Here is a 15,355-nt window from a genome sequence, read left to right on the forward strand (position 1 = left end):
CCAAAGGCCAGTGCTCAGAGACAGTTGTTCATTACGCTGTTGGCAAAGGATGGGTATCTGAAAAATGCTGTGATCTCTGTAGGAAGCGACACCCACCTTGCTTCCTATAGACACCCTTTGGGAGGGGCAAGACCAATTTGACTGCCTGCTAATGCTCTCCCTGGCAGGGCAGAAGCAACGCAGGCTGCGCTCGCTTAGGAGAAAAATGGAGGTGGGAGCTGGTAAGTGTTTGCTGGTTTAAGCCAACAAGGATTGGGAAGATTTAACTCGGAATCAGCGTTCATAGTGCAACCATACATTGGTTAAGGTTGCAATGCGAACGCAGACAGTCTAATAATTGTTTTGTTACTAAATGTAATTTTGTAATAAATGTACGTTTTAGGGCTAATTAAAATGAAATCCTAATTCAGGAAGCTCTCGTACCACAGGCCACAGGCTCTAGCTGGGTTTTGCCACACACTACCAAATTGTCTCCACTTCTGAAGTAATCGTGCCAAGAAAGGAAACGACATAGTAGTACCCATTGTACAGGTCCACTGCTTTCATTCAGTTCCTGTGGATTCAATGGCAGAATTAATTGCAAAATAAAATGCATGCAATTGGATTCATTAACAGTACATTTCAAGGTCCTGAAATACAGAATTAGCTATGGGGTAAATGCACAATGCAGGTTTTTTTTCTGTGAACAGAACAAGTGCTATTTTTGGAGCTGTGTCTGTATCCCATCGAGGTGTGCCTTGCTTAAAAAGCTGCTAGGGTAAGAAATAGGGCTTTGAAGGGGGAAGATAAATACTATAATTAAGGCTGCAGGACAACAAAAGGATTATTCTTAAATACAAAATCATTTGAGTGAAGTTGCTTGAAAGATAATTATACCTAAAACTGCCTGCATGGGTCTAATATTTTCTTTACAAGGACTTACAAGACTCATTGAATATTTATGGGCCTGGAACACAAGACTGGATGAAATTTAAAACATAAATTCAAAAGCAATTTATTACAATGAAATTCCCTAGCAGTTGTTGCCCCAACCTTTTAGCCTTAATAGACAGGCTTCATGTTGCAGAACACAAGCCCACGTGATAAATGATATCAAAGCTGAATGCCCTTGATTGATGAACGCTGCCTTGTTTGATGACTGTAAAGCAGTCCTGAGGGCCAATCTCACCACTATTTCGGGTGTTTTTTTGTTTTTTTTCCCCTTAGTGCATATGTTGCAGAAGGGTTGTTTGTGCTTCTGGTATGGTTATCACATGCAAATGAGCATGCTGCTTCCCAGATGCAGATTTCATATTTATAGATTAAATACAGCCTGAAAAAAATCATATGTTAATTACATTCTTGGGGTGTAGCAGAATTTCTCACTTGAACATGTTTTGTTTTGCTGGAAATAGCACAAATTCCAGATCACTGTACTCAGTTGCTTGAAGCTTGGGAATAAATATATCATGCTTTAGAAAAAGCTTTCTAATCATTGCTGTTATTAGTCATTTACCATTAGCTCAATGCTTAGACTTCTATCCCACATTATGTATTCGTTCGGTAGATTTTAATAATGTGCATTTCTCAGAAGACAACCAATACTATAGGAAGGGGGGTGGAAGAATGGCTAAGGATCAAAGCCAAAAAAACAGATTATCAGCAATACACTGGCAGAGGAGACTGCAGAGAAGATATTGTGGGAGGAACAGGACACCCTGTAATTTGCTCCATTCACTGTAAATGGTCTGTTTTTTCTATTGCCTCTAAAGGTCGCAAAACACAGATGTCATGCTGAAAATCCATGTTGTAGGGGTTCCTCCTTTAGTTTACTGCAGCCAAAAGAGACACTGCGATCCCACAAAAGGTCTCCCTGCTCACTGGTAATGGAGATGTCCGAAGAAGTATGGCAGCTCCTGAGGCAGCAGGGGAAACTTAACGTGTTGATTCAGTTGCAGATTTCGAAACTGTTCAGCCAGCACAACTTGGTTGGTGGCTTTTAAGCTTGTAATTAGTGCAGATGCGCTTATATCCCCGCATGTCAAAGGGGACACACCAGAAATACTTAGGAAAAATGTGCTCAAAAAGGAGTGTGGCAATTCTTGCATTCCAAATCACGTCAGTTCTGCCCTTGAGGACTGTGCTATCGAAAGCGATATTGAGCAGTAGCCCACTACAAGTGGAAGAAGTCAATACACAACATTGAAATTACTTTCTTGTTTACTGTCCAAACAGTTACGAAACATGAAAAATAAAGAGGAAAGCTTAAAACACACATTGAACGTCATTATTACAAAGAAAAGTCTGACAAAACACCCATTCCAATCAATAGAAAACATCTCACAGCTTCTCACTGGGGGCAGAATCTAGCCTAAACGAAGAGTTTCCTCAAAACAAGTAGTTAAAAATGTGACCCTTTTTTTTTTCTATAAATACAAATCCTTTGATGACCAATTATGGATTCAAAGATATGTCCATAATCACTGGGCTGACAGGAATGATTAGTATGAACTTCAAACACAGGTAAATCTCACTTTAAAGCAGCCTGCTGTAGTGTATTACAATATAGCTTGAAAGCCACAAAAGAGAACGAACAGTACCAAAATACATCGTAAACTGAAAACACCTCCCTCCCATCCCTTTTTATGGATCTCATAAATATTTTAGTAAATAAATAAATCACGGGTGTAAACAAAGACGCTGGCAAACTAAGAGGTAGTTTACGTAACAAAGCATCTCTGTCTGCAAGCGGGTCTTGCTGCTGCGAGCAGCACTGGGAAGTTCTGGAATCTGAAGCAATGTACAGCTGTCAGGTGCTGTGACAGCCTTCCTGCTATAGTCTTAGGGCCCAGGAGAAAATGCAGGCATGCGTCTGTCTGGCTTCATCTGAAAGCCATTCATGTACTTAGAGGGCAGTACAAAACATGCCCTATACTGTCCCCAAGCATCATCACTGCTTGCTTTTTGGCCCCCTGATAATTATACAGTCAATAGACATGTCGATCTTTCAGTCTTATGAAAGCATTCATCCTAATTTTATGCTCTGTATATGTCACTGATCTCGGCTTTATGAACATGTATGTGCATGCCCCATGTACCTGAATACATTCAGATTGGTATAATTGGAAAGAAAAGTGCTAGTCTGGTCAGATGCAACGTTTAGAACAATTTGAATGATCTGTGGAGTGCTCCACTGAGTACAAGAAATCATCCTCCCTATAAGGCTTTACAGCAATGGAAAGTTTGTGTCAGCTCAAGAAGTATTTCTCCTACGACATCTTAGAAGCTGTACTGGTCTGTGATGAATTAGGACACTAGAGACTGTGCTGAATTAGATGAATTTGATAATTTGCAGTAGCAGGCAACTCCTCTGATGTTGGTATGTTTGAATAGAATAATGCATGTATTTACTATCTTTTCTAAAAAGAAACCAAGAGAAACCCAAATCTAATTACGTATCCATCATTAAAGTGCTGCACACAGAATGCTGGATATCAGCTGTAGTTTTGAAATTCACTGTAGTCTTAGGACAAGATTCTGATAGGCTTTTCTTTCACTTTCCCAAGAATGATGTTTCTTCACATAGTCTTTGGCCCTCATTACAATTTCTTTTTTCATAACAGGGTCATCCATCAAACTCTTGGACAGCACTACAAATTCCTAAAAAAAAGATAAAGAAAACAGTAAATTAAAGGTTTCTTGAAGTTCTGATGATACTGCAATAGCTCATGCTCCTATCTTGATTTCAGTAAAGTGCTCCAACTGTGAACCAATACATGAAGCTGTCCAAAGTAACTTTTCAAGGTCAACTACCACAGTTGATTTATAAACAATGATTAATAAATAATAATTTTATATATTATTTTATGCAGCCCACCAACTAAGGTATTTAAAATCAAGGACAATCCTAAGACCACTAAGGCAGATACATGCAACAAATTTAATGACACAAAAATTGTCTGCCTATCCAAAAACCAGACTGGTTATAGATTCAATAACTCAGTTTCCTGCATGAAGGGCAGCTGGCAACAGACTGTTTGATCTCAGCTCAGTTAAACTTACATCTCATTGCTACTGTGACATCTTTAGCTAATTTTATGGTAAGACTAAAAATCCCACTATATAAATACAGCAACAGTATAAAGATAAGAGCAGGCATGCAGCAACAAGCTCTTCCAGAGCACTTGCATCTGGGCAGTTACAGATACAGCAGTGTTAGTTCAACAGTCTCTGCAAAAAGCCATATTTCCTTTACTGGGCAAAATACTGGACCTTGCAGATTACAACTACTCCTTTGCCTGCTCCTCTGCCACTCTAATTTAGTTCTAGCAAAAAGAATTTGTGAACTTCAAACATGGGAAAGGAGATTTGATGTCTGAACTAATCTATTCTGAGCAGCTGGTCTAATTTTCTATCAAGAGACAACTTCCAATACTTCAGCTTGATTACAAATATACTCAGATCTCTGCAAATAGTGTCTTGGTTCAGCTCAGGAAAGCGGGTAGCTACTGTGTCAATGGAAAATTAAGATAATACATTACTACACAATTGGTAGTGAAGATCAGTGCATAGGGACGTGGGGGACAAAAAGGATGGCAGAAGGAGATGTATTATTTACACAATCTGTCAACTATGAAAGGAAATATCACAAATAAGACCAAAGTTCACATCAACACTAGGTTAATTAGCAAACTAAACTAAAAAACCTAAGCATGCAGTATATATGAATACATACACTATATACATACACAGATATAAAATCGCTGGTTACCGCAGAATGAAAGTTGCTGTTGTAATGCAAGGGATGGCTTTGCATAACTATAATATGAGCCCTGGGAAACACTGAAATCACATTGAATATGTTATAAACACTGCTTTGACTCTCACTGACAAGACGAACTATCAATCTGTGCATCACTGCCATGTAATTTAGATTGTCGGAGACGCACATCAGTTCTGTTGGAAAGGTTTCTAACTGGGTAACAGAATAAGATGATTTTCATACATGCATATTAACGATAACTTCTTATTTTCCATAAAATCATTACTGCTTGTAATCTTTGCTCTGTGCACACAGCACTGAAAGAGCGGCCTCTGGAACAGCTATGAGGGCCATGTGCTTCACATCCAGCCTGCTTTCCATCCCCAACTACCTGGCAGTGAGGTACGTGCTAATTTATCTACTGTATTTCTTACTTGGGACCCACGTGGTCTGAAAAGAGGGGGTTCTGACTGCTTGAGGCTGTCCCTAAAGAAGATTGGTGAGTCTGGTCTAGGGAGTGCCCTGCGGCTGTGTCTATCAGACACTGCAGATGCAGCCCCTGACTCCAACTTGAGAGACACGTTCTTTTCCTTCCTCCATAGCTGCCAAAATACAGAACAGGGAAGGTGGGAAAGTCTTCCATGACTTATGCTGGCTTCATCAAATTGCCTGTATAATCACAGTAATAAATATTGTTCACACTGAACTACATTCCAACTTTAATTTTATGCTCCTGTGGAGGATTTTATTTTAAGTAATGTTTAAAAATAATTTATGTAAATTACCTAAGAACAGAAGCAGAAATGTAACATTTCTTGACAGGTAGTCCTATTAGCATTCTTTTAAAATGTGGATATAGAGGACAAAAACTTTGAAACATGTAAATGATAGAAGAAATGAGACCCTTATTCACTGTTACAATACTTAATGCTGGGGATAATTTCAGGAAAATGCCAAACTGAGTCCAAAAAATAAAAGTTGAGAAACTGCAGGAGGGAGAAATGGCAAATGGAAAAATACCAGGAGACTTCTCAGCTTTATTCCTGCTTCTTCTACTAATCAAATGTGACCGCTTACAAGTCACTTGCAATGAGACTGGAAGCCAATGGGAAGATTCACTATGACTTATCTGGGTTTTGCCTCATGCTCTTCAAGCAGCTGGCTTAGCTTGTCTTCAGGTTCGAACACTCAGCTTTAGATAGCAGTAGCTTTATTTTCCAGGTGCCTCCCTTAACTCCAACTGACTTGCAGTTTTCTGGTACGTCTAAAGCATGGGCTCCCACTTGCAGAATGCAGACATTCCGAATTCAGAGGTCTTTCAGAAAATTGAGAACTTAATTTTAATTTCCTAAAAGCCCATGCTATACAAAGTACTTAACGGTGTGATAACACGTCTCTTTACCAACTGTTATGCTGTATTTGTGCAAGTGTTATTTGCACAAATAATTGTGCATTCTCATGTTTTGTTGTACAAGTGAAGTAAACCTCACTTTTGGTGAAGGGGCAAAATCCACAAATCACTTCTCAATTATCAAACATGAAAGTATGCAGAGTTCAGCAGCCAAAATGAAGGAGGCGATACGCATGCTAACTATCTACTTAGGGGATATAGTAATCTCAAGTAAGCCTTTTGTTCACATGCAGAAATGGGTATAATTACTATATATGTGACAGAAAAACACGGTGTAAAATTTGAGCCTCAGTAGTTAGCCACAACCCAGAAAAAATGGGAGAAAATCATGTCCCGTACATCCAGAACTGATATTACACGTGCCCTTTTTATGGCTAGTACTTCACTTCAAACACAGGCATTTTTCAATAGCAACATCCATAATACATTTTTCTCCTGCTAAATTGATCAATCATCTTTAAAGGAAATGTCAGCTTCTCAATAGAGTACCAACAAGAAATTCTGTGTAATATTTTTGCAGAAACTCAGACATACAGGTAACCAGGAGGTAAAGCAGAATATGAGTTCACTGAGTGAAAAAGAATGAATATTCCTTCAATTACCACAAGAACTACACCGGTGCTGCAGCTCACGCATAATGAAAGTAAGATGCACGGTTAATATATTATTTATAAAATGAAAGTAAGTCTACAATTAAACCATTTCATATCAGCTTCAGCAGATAAAAGAACATGATTCTTAAACAACAGAGAATCACCCCAGGGAAGGCAAATGCCAAATGCAAATTCAGAATAGCAACAGATCTACCTAGTGGCAGGCAAAGCTCAGAAGTTAGTTGGCACATCTGTGTACTTCAAAGGGCAACGGGCCAGTATTTCTAGGGGAGTAAAACCAGCCATCGCTTGCACTGCCAAAAATGGCAAATTAGTCTACTCGGTGTGAAGGTTCAATGGTCTAAAACCTTCGGCTATAATCTGTCTCGGAGCCCTCACAGAAGTGGCACTGACCCATGTCTGGAAGAGGAGAACAATGTACCTTCAGTGTATTGCTGCCTGTACTCAGCTGAGCTGCATTTCCCTCGTACCACTTCAAGACTTGTCTCTGCTAACAGCAGCCTTTCCAGGTCTCACTTTCTTTCAAACACTGTTCATAGCTGGCCTCTCTCTTATTGGATATGAAGTTTAGCTTCCTTCTTTTGTGAGCTTTTTCAGATGCTGAACATAAAATTTTGAAATTTAGGATGCTGCATACCTGTTTGTGTCTTTGCTTTTAACATGGCTTTGTGTTAGGTATTGCCCTAAACTCACTGGATATTCTTACCTCTCATTTAATTTTTTTATTTCAGGTTCCATTAAATCAGTGACAAATATTTCATAAACTTGTAAATTCAAATAGTGGTAGAATCAAACCATGATTTAAAAGTAATGTATAGAGATGACATAATACCAGGGACAAAAAATGTTTCACAGCTTTCACATGCACATTACTGTTTCCATCTGAGTACTGCCTCCAGTGCCTGGCAAGGTTTTGCTATGCAAATGGTTAATGATAACTACAGTTATGCACAAAACTTCCTACTTTCCTGTAAGCCTCAAAAACTCACTTTCAGCAAGCATAGAAAAAGAAAACCAATGGCATTCACAATTTAAAATGATATCCCTTTAATTTAGCTGTTAAAAGACAGGATAGTCCAGAGGCGAGATGCAACAGTTCATATCTAAGCTAACCACCTTGTAAAGCTTTCCCTCTTCAGGTCAGAAACAACTTGAAAATAAGCAATGCTTTCTACTCTTGACCCCTAATATATTCTGAATCATCACAATCAGATAGGATCCACTAAACATAGCAATGAAAATTTCTTTGACATTTTCTTAGAAATCCTTGGCGGCCCAGATTCAAGACTTTCCCAAGCACCAGAATACAATACTAATCTCTATTTTTTATTAAAAGCATTTTCACTAACTAACCTGCTGCAATTGAGGTTAAAGCAGAAAATAGTTTGCCACATACTTATATTGTCAAAGAAATCGGAGTAACAAAAAACATTCTTACCAGAATGTATGTTTTCCCATCCCTGTTGTCAGATTGAATATTCTAAAGCAGTATTCAAAGTGCAGATTATTCCTTCTTCCAATAATAAAAATATGGGAAATGTCTTGAGATGCTAAGCGTTCTAAGTTAATCGCATTTCTAATATATCTGATATAACTCTCAACCTCTGATACCACTGTGTACACTGGTTTAAAAACCGTATTTGATACAGCTGGGGAAGGTAAGGAACAAGAGTAAATGGTTACTTTATCTTTGAGTGTTGATAATCAGCATTTTGAGCTCATCTCTGCAAAAGCCAAGTTTTTCAACAACTCTGCAGTGGGATTAGAGTATTAGCCCACAAACAAGTATTTTCCTCACCCATCTGCAAACTTTGATAGTTTATCCATTATCTGACACCACTGAAAGTATAAAAGGGTTTTTATTAAATGAGATACAATTGCTGTTTTACAGAAGAAGCAGGTATATTACTCTCCTTTCTCAGCCAGGTAACTGCACAACCCTTAGTGATTCCAGTACAAATATCACCTAGGAGCACGATAGCTAATATGGTAATGCAAGTTACCATCTTCACTTAAAAAAGATTCTGCAGCCTAAGGAGATGGAGTAACAGCAGAAAGAGGGTCAACAAGCAGCAGCAGAATGGGGTGGGTCTCGTCTTTGTCACGACACGTTGTAGGGAAGGGAGCTCAGATAGAAGGGGTTTATACAAAGAGGTACAGCCTGTGACTCCAGTTCTGATATAAAAGAAAGGCCTTAGACATTTGTACAGTCACTGATGTCACTGGGACTACTTCTGCACTTAAAACTGCATTTTCCTTTAAGGGAGGAAATATATAGCGTATTTTTAATTGAACTTGAATTGAAATAAACACTTGGCATGTAGGATGTTTGGAGATCACAGAAGAGGCTTCTTACAAGGATGTATGATGAAACTAATTGGGTCTGATATGAATAATGTATTTGAATTCCAAGCCAAATATAACCACCATGTTGAGGGAATCAACAATATGTTTGAGGATGAATATCAGGAGAGCCATCAGCCTGAGTGTTCAATGTAATCATATAGCCTTTAAGGTTTGAAAAGGCATGTGGAAGTCAGTGGGCTCTTTGCAGGGAATACACATACAAATAATTTTACAAACAGCTTTACATCTCAGCCTCCGCTTGCCTAGAAGTATCCAATTTCCAAGGGAAACAAAATAAGTTCCAGAAGTTAACAAAGAAATTTTCTTGTAGAAACCCCTAGAAACATTGACTATTAAAAAAAAAAACAAACCCCAAACCATGAGCTGCAAGAACTGTTCTATTTAAAAAGTCTCCAAAATTAACAGAGAACTCACCTTCCTGAAACACAACTTAATAGGATGCGTTAATCACACACTCGACAAACTAAATAAATATTATACAATTTCTACTTTGTAAAACTATAAAATGGAGTATACCAGTAAGGTTTTTTTTAATCTTGAGTTAGACAAAAAACACTGAGAGAATCTGTGTCTGAAAGTCATCTTGCACAGCAATATATGTGAATATTTAATAGCGAAGCCAATAATGCAGGAAAACATACAGAAATGAAAATTTCTAGCATTTAAATATGGGTAGTGTTCCTTTTGTCTCCACTCCTGCTTATCTTCACAGAAGTCCCATCTTAACACTTTGCCTGATTTTAGTCATTAATTATTTTCTGAGCAAGCAATATCTTGGACCCAATAATGTTTTTATTAACACTTACTGCTAGAAATTATAGATAATGAATTATCTAAAACCTCAGGCTCATAGTTCTCTTTTGGTAAGCTACTGCTTGTCTAATAGGAGTGCATATTTCAGTTAATGCTTGAAGTATGGCATATGCACAGCATCTCTTCCAGAGTTTGCTTATGGAACTTCAAAACTAAAGTGTAACAAGTTGATGAGAACAGAGCCCTGTTCGACGACAGCCTCTAAAGCAGCACAGGCCAGACAAACATTCAGCAAGGCTGACATCTAGTAAACGTTTAGTGAATTGCAAAGTGAACGTGAGATAACAGCAGAGCTTCAAGAAAGGCAGTCTAACACCTGGAGGTTTAGAAGAATCAAATTGCCAAGCTTCCAGACAGACATAAGCATGTCATGAAAACTGAACCTAACTTTTGTAAGGGAAAAGTCTAAGGATTTTTTGTTTTCTTACCTGGGGATCTGAAAATAGCAATCCTGTCTCCTTGTGTTTTATTATTGCTGCATTGCCAGGAATGTTCCTTGCCAGTACCAGAATACCTAAATCCATTGCCTAGAGGAACATAGAGAAAGGAAACAACAGTTGACTAGGATTCAGGGATTTTGAGATGCTAATGAAAAGCAGAAACAATAAACCAAAATCCTTTCCCCATCTCTCCAACTTTTTAGTTGAAAAATACCATGTCTAAAGTGATCGCCTCTATGGAACTTCTCTGAAACATTTTGTTTATATTTTTATTAGTCTTGCAACTCTCATCACATTATCAGAAGCAATCGATCCAGAATGACCATTTATAGCTGTTCCATCCTTTATTATTCTCCACCTCGAAGTATGCAGCTTATTTCCCATTGGGAGCTCCTGACATACGGCAGGCTTTAAAAGGATAAAATTAAGGTTCAGATTAAAGGTAACTCCTACTGTTATTGTGCAATAATGAAAAGATTAGTTCATAGAGCAAAAAGGCAATTCTCCCCTACAAAGCATCTGCTCTCTTGTTCCATCCATCAACACACATTTCACAGGTCTTCCACAACAAGTGCAGAACTGCAGAGCTGTTAATCAACAGTGAATGTGACCATGGAAATCACTTGGCTCCTCCTCCTCAGTTCTGATTCCCAGTGGTCATATAGGTCTTTGGAAGGAGTTGTTCTTTTGACAGCATCTGTTATTACAGCTTGTCTTGGGCATTGAGTGTTCAGGAACTGCAGGGATGTGTGCAGTGACACAGCTTCCGACTGACTTACACCAAGGAGGGTGGTAAAACACTGAAACGGGTTGCCCAGAGAGATGGTAGATGACTTCATGGACCCTTCCAACCCAAACCATTTTATGGTTCTGTTCTATGATTCTTAAGAGGGAAGAGGAAAGGTTATGCTTTCAGAATGAACTATGCTTTCAAAACATTAAGTACACAGCTCCTCAGAGACCAAGTAAAACATCTGAAGAAGTAGGATTTGATTTCACATAAATTATGGGCTGGCTATTTGATGTATTTATTTGTTTACGTGTATGCGTGCATGTATGTATACACATTGAAAAAGGAAAGGAAGTGTGGAGTCTCAACATGGTAGCACTTCAGGTTGCCCACAGAACCAGCAGCAGAGTACAGCATCTGTTCAAAGCTAGGAAACCATTTCCAGGAGACCTAACTCCTGGCAGCTTTGAAAAATAAAGCTTAGATGTCGAAGTAACTTGTATGCAAACCCTGGCCACTCAACTCTGTTACTCATGCATATCCTGATCTGAAACTTCCATTACTATTGATGAATTTGGAAATCTTGAGATGCATTGACTGCAAAGCCAGAAAAACTCATATTGTACAATTATCACAGTGTCAAAGAGAAGGAAATTCACTCCCCCAAATCTTCAGTATGTTTCATACTGATTCTGTCACTTCAGAGTGAATGCATTTTTAATTACCGTCATTACACTCCTGGATGTGGAGCAATTTTGCTTCAGTCTACATAGCAAGAAAATAAAACTCCAAGGAAAAAATCATGGTTTTTTTCTAGTTCGGACAAAACTACCCTGGCTGATAATGCACAGAATCAATGATGTTTTGAATAGTGAAGGACTGCTGTGACTTAGCAACATGTCTTAATAGCTTAAAATATCCAAGAGAAACTCTGCTAAAATCACCACTGCAGATGAATTTACCCTGGGCATATTAATTCTATAGTCCTTCTGGCATGAACATCTGCTTTGCAGCAGTTAGCTCTAAAAATAATAATAACCCTTAATGAAATAACCTGTTCTATGCTTCCTATTAGAAACTACTGGACCAGCTGGAGGTAATTCAGATAAATAGATTAATGAAGTGAACACAAACCAGAATAAATAAATTAGAAGTATAAAAACTACAGACCAGATTTCTGAATTTATCTAAGTGTCTAAAGTGGTTGAGATGTAGCTTTTTTTAAATTAAAAAAAAGTCATTTTGGTGAGAGGAAATACAGTTTTTGGTCATCCACAAATTATTTTGTCATCTGCTCCGACTTCACTGTTAAGCAATACAAATCTGTTTTCCAAAAACATATCACCATATCTACTTATCAGTACAGCAAAGTTCACAAGAACTTCAAAGTTCACCCAGGAAATGAGAGATATCTGTGCTGCACTGTGCCTGGCATGTTTTGAATCCGCAGGTCGAGGATTTGCTTCTGGCTCCAAATTACCCAAGTACAGACCTACCACTGAGCTCCCACAGAAGCACCAACATCTCAAAGAGAGACAGAATTTCTGATTCAGCTCTTTTTCAGCCCTTCCTATTGACGGGCTTAAATGCCCTTGTGTTCAGGCTGCTGGCTGTTGACCTCACTCAAACATGTTCAATGAAGAGGGAGTGAAGATATTTTACTTGAACTTCTGAACTGAAAATCAAGAGCTTGACAGGGGCAGTGAAGTGTGTCAGCATTCATTGTCACCTACCTGAGGCCCTCTCCTCACCTCTCTGTATCTCTCCTTTTATAAACCAAAACTTTAAGAGTATTTCAGGCCTGGCTACTTTCCAAACAAGCAACTGTCTGTGCAAGGGAGAGAGCACCGTTAAAAACAAACAAAAAAAAAAAGTGAATGAAAGAAGAAAAACCAGAAACCACAGCACAACCACCCCAGGACTGACAGTCAGAAATGCCACTATCTCCACAAACAGTTACCTGCAAGAGAGTAGTTTGGAGGGGAGTATGTCAGTGGACACTGTCGCTGGGCTGCATATCGACAGTGATCATCAGATCTGTGAGTGAGTGCCAGCTCTATGTCGGACTGTGGCTGCACAGGCTGGCACAGCGCTGCTGCACTGCAGTTTAGGTTGGATTGTAGCACACAGCTTCAAAACATTATCACAAGATACATTTATTCACTTCTGGGTTTGGATATTACATGGTTGATGACTCATTGAAGTTGATCACTAAGTTTATATTTCGTTTTCCATAATTTCTGCAGTCTAAAGGGAAAGGCATTTGTTGTGTCTCATAGAGTTGGAGGGCAGTAACTGCTACATAAGAAAACTTTCAGGTCCCAAACCACATAGGTTCCCATGAATTATAGCTACTGAAAGAGAGAACAGATGGCCAAATACATAAGATGAGGGGCTGGCTTTATACCAGCTAGCCTTAAACAAATGGATTGGACTGTAAATAATTACTACATAAAGTGGCTTAGAATTTAATTTAGATACTTAGTCTATTTTAAGCAGTAAAAAGAATAATTTGCATTGTTGAAAATATGTATAATTTACTGGCCTAAGTTCCACAAGTAATAGCATAAAATAACATTTTAGTCCATTGGCCATCTGTTTTGTTACATTATTCTCATTGCAAATGCATTTCAATGCTATTTCAGAAGGATGCAGGGTGTAAATTTCAGCTTTGGAATCATGTTACACAATAATCATTCTAACCCGCAGTATAAGGCTTATAGAGTAAGTACAGGTTTTATTTGTCTTCTGGATTGTCCCTCATTTTCTTCCTCCCAGCCTATGCATCTTCTTGTTGGCCCCTCTTCAATTTTATCTCTCTACAACATACCTTCATATCTACTTTTTTAATTTTATTGTTTGCTATGGCTTATACTCCAAACTGCTAGGTCTGTACTTCACATATTGTCTAAGACTGGATTTTTGTCCTACAGCAGAACAGAGTCTGCACATCTACCGTTTCTAGGATGTTTGGGGTATTTTTATTTGTGTTTTTTTTTTTGTAAAAGCCTAATGATCTAATGATTTTTACAATGGTTGGAATACTCTTGACAGCACAAAAAAAGTACTGTGATGAAATGGTGCTGGAGTCAGCACCTTTCTCCTACCAACTACACTGAGAAAATATAAAATTTTCCAGTAGTAGTGCCTTTCTCACCATCAAATGCCAAGGAACATGCAGAACTCCTGAGCTTTCCGAAGAAGAGAAGTATTTTAAACACTTGCTATAATGCTCGTTTTCTCTTCTTCAAATGCCAAACAGAAAATAGATCAGTTATGGCAAAATCTCTGAGATATCAGTACAAGATGACAAAGTAATTAGTTCTGGCTTCTAGTTCTTTCATAACTTAAGGCAGGTTGAAAATGATACGATTATATATTTATCTCACTTATCTATTATATATTTATCTTGTACTAAAATACTGTTTACAGATTCATGACCTTGTCAAATTTTGAACTTTCAAGAGAATGAAAGTTGCATTTCCCAATTCAAGCAACATGTTATCTCTAGCCTAGGACCAAAAGATTTTTATATATAGTTTTCTGCCTTATTAATTTAACAAGCTCTTAACAGATGGCTCTTCCTATTGCTGCCCATCTCAAGCAGGGACTTGACTTTATTGGATTGACACCTCCTCTGAGATTTTTACAGTAGGATATTTTATAAGCATGTCATCAAATCCCACTGTACAACTGTCAAGCAAACAGACGTACAATACCAAAACCTTTACAGCCTTAGAAGAATTCAAACAGGTCTGAGGTACTAAAAAGGGCAAGTTTCACATATTTTCTCAAGAGATAACTAAATACCTAATTCTATTTCTAGAAATCTTGCCTCAGCCGGGACTGTTGTCTCACAACACCTCAGCCATGTCTATTAGACTTTCCTTCTTATAATGCAAGATTTCAGTTTGCACCTGTAATTAGTAACTCATTTACTTGTAACCAATGTGCACCTGACCTAGCACAATCAGGCTTCTGAAAACGTGCCAGCTCTTTTTATCCCTGTTACATGACTCCCATGATAAACTCCAAGTGATGAGTTATCAGTTCAGAGATTAAGCTATCCTTTCTCCACTATTCAACATAAGCCATATAGGACTGAGGCTGGTGGAAAGAAGTGGGTTACACCTATGGTTATAGATTTACCAGAAGGAAATAGTCCACTTCAGAATATTTGTAATTGCATCCTGTCTTCAGTAAATGACTATGCATGAACACAAACCAAACTTGACTATT

The 15,355-nt window shown here is 38.3% G+C and overlaps 1 protein-coding gene across 1 annotated transcript in view; it reads right to left on the minus strand.

The window, feature by feature from the left end:
* Window positions 1-377: 377 nt before the first annotated feature.
* Window positions 378-15,355, minus strand: part of GLT1D1 (glycosyltransferase 1 domain containing 1) — a 55,618-nt gene continuing 40,640 nt past the window's right edge. Inside the window, exons 11-13 of the mRNA XM_069871356.1 lie at window positions 10,375-10,473; window positions 1,861-3,639; window positions 378-1,312 (exon numbers count right to left, since the gene is read on the minus strand). Coding sequence (XP_069727457.1) covers window positions 3,493-3,639; window positions 10,375-10,473 — 246 coding nt within the window. The 3' untranslated portion in view covers window positions 378-1,312; window positions 1,861-3,492. The remainder of the gene's footprint in view (window positions 1,313-1,860; window positions 3,640-10,374; window positions 10,474-15,355) is intronic.

The sequence above is a fragment of the Phaenicophaeus curvirostris genome, chromosome 17 (genome assembly GCF_032191515.1).
Source record: "Phaenicophaeus curvirostris isolate KB17595 chromosome 17, BPBGC_Pcur_1.0, whole genome shotgun sequence".
Lineage (NCBI taxonomy): Eukaryota > Metazoa > Chordata > Aves > Cuculiformes > Cuculidae > Phaenicophaeus > Phaenicophaeus curvirostris.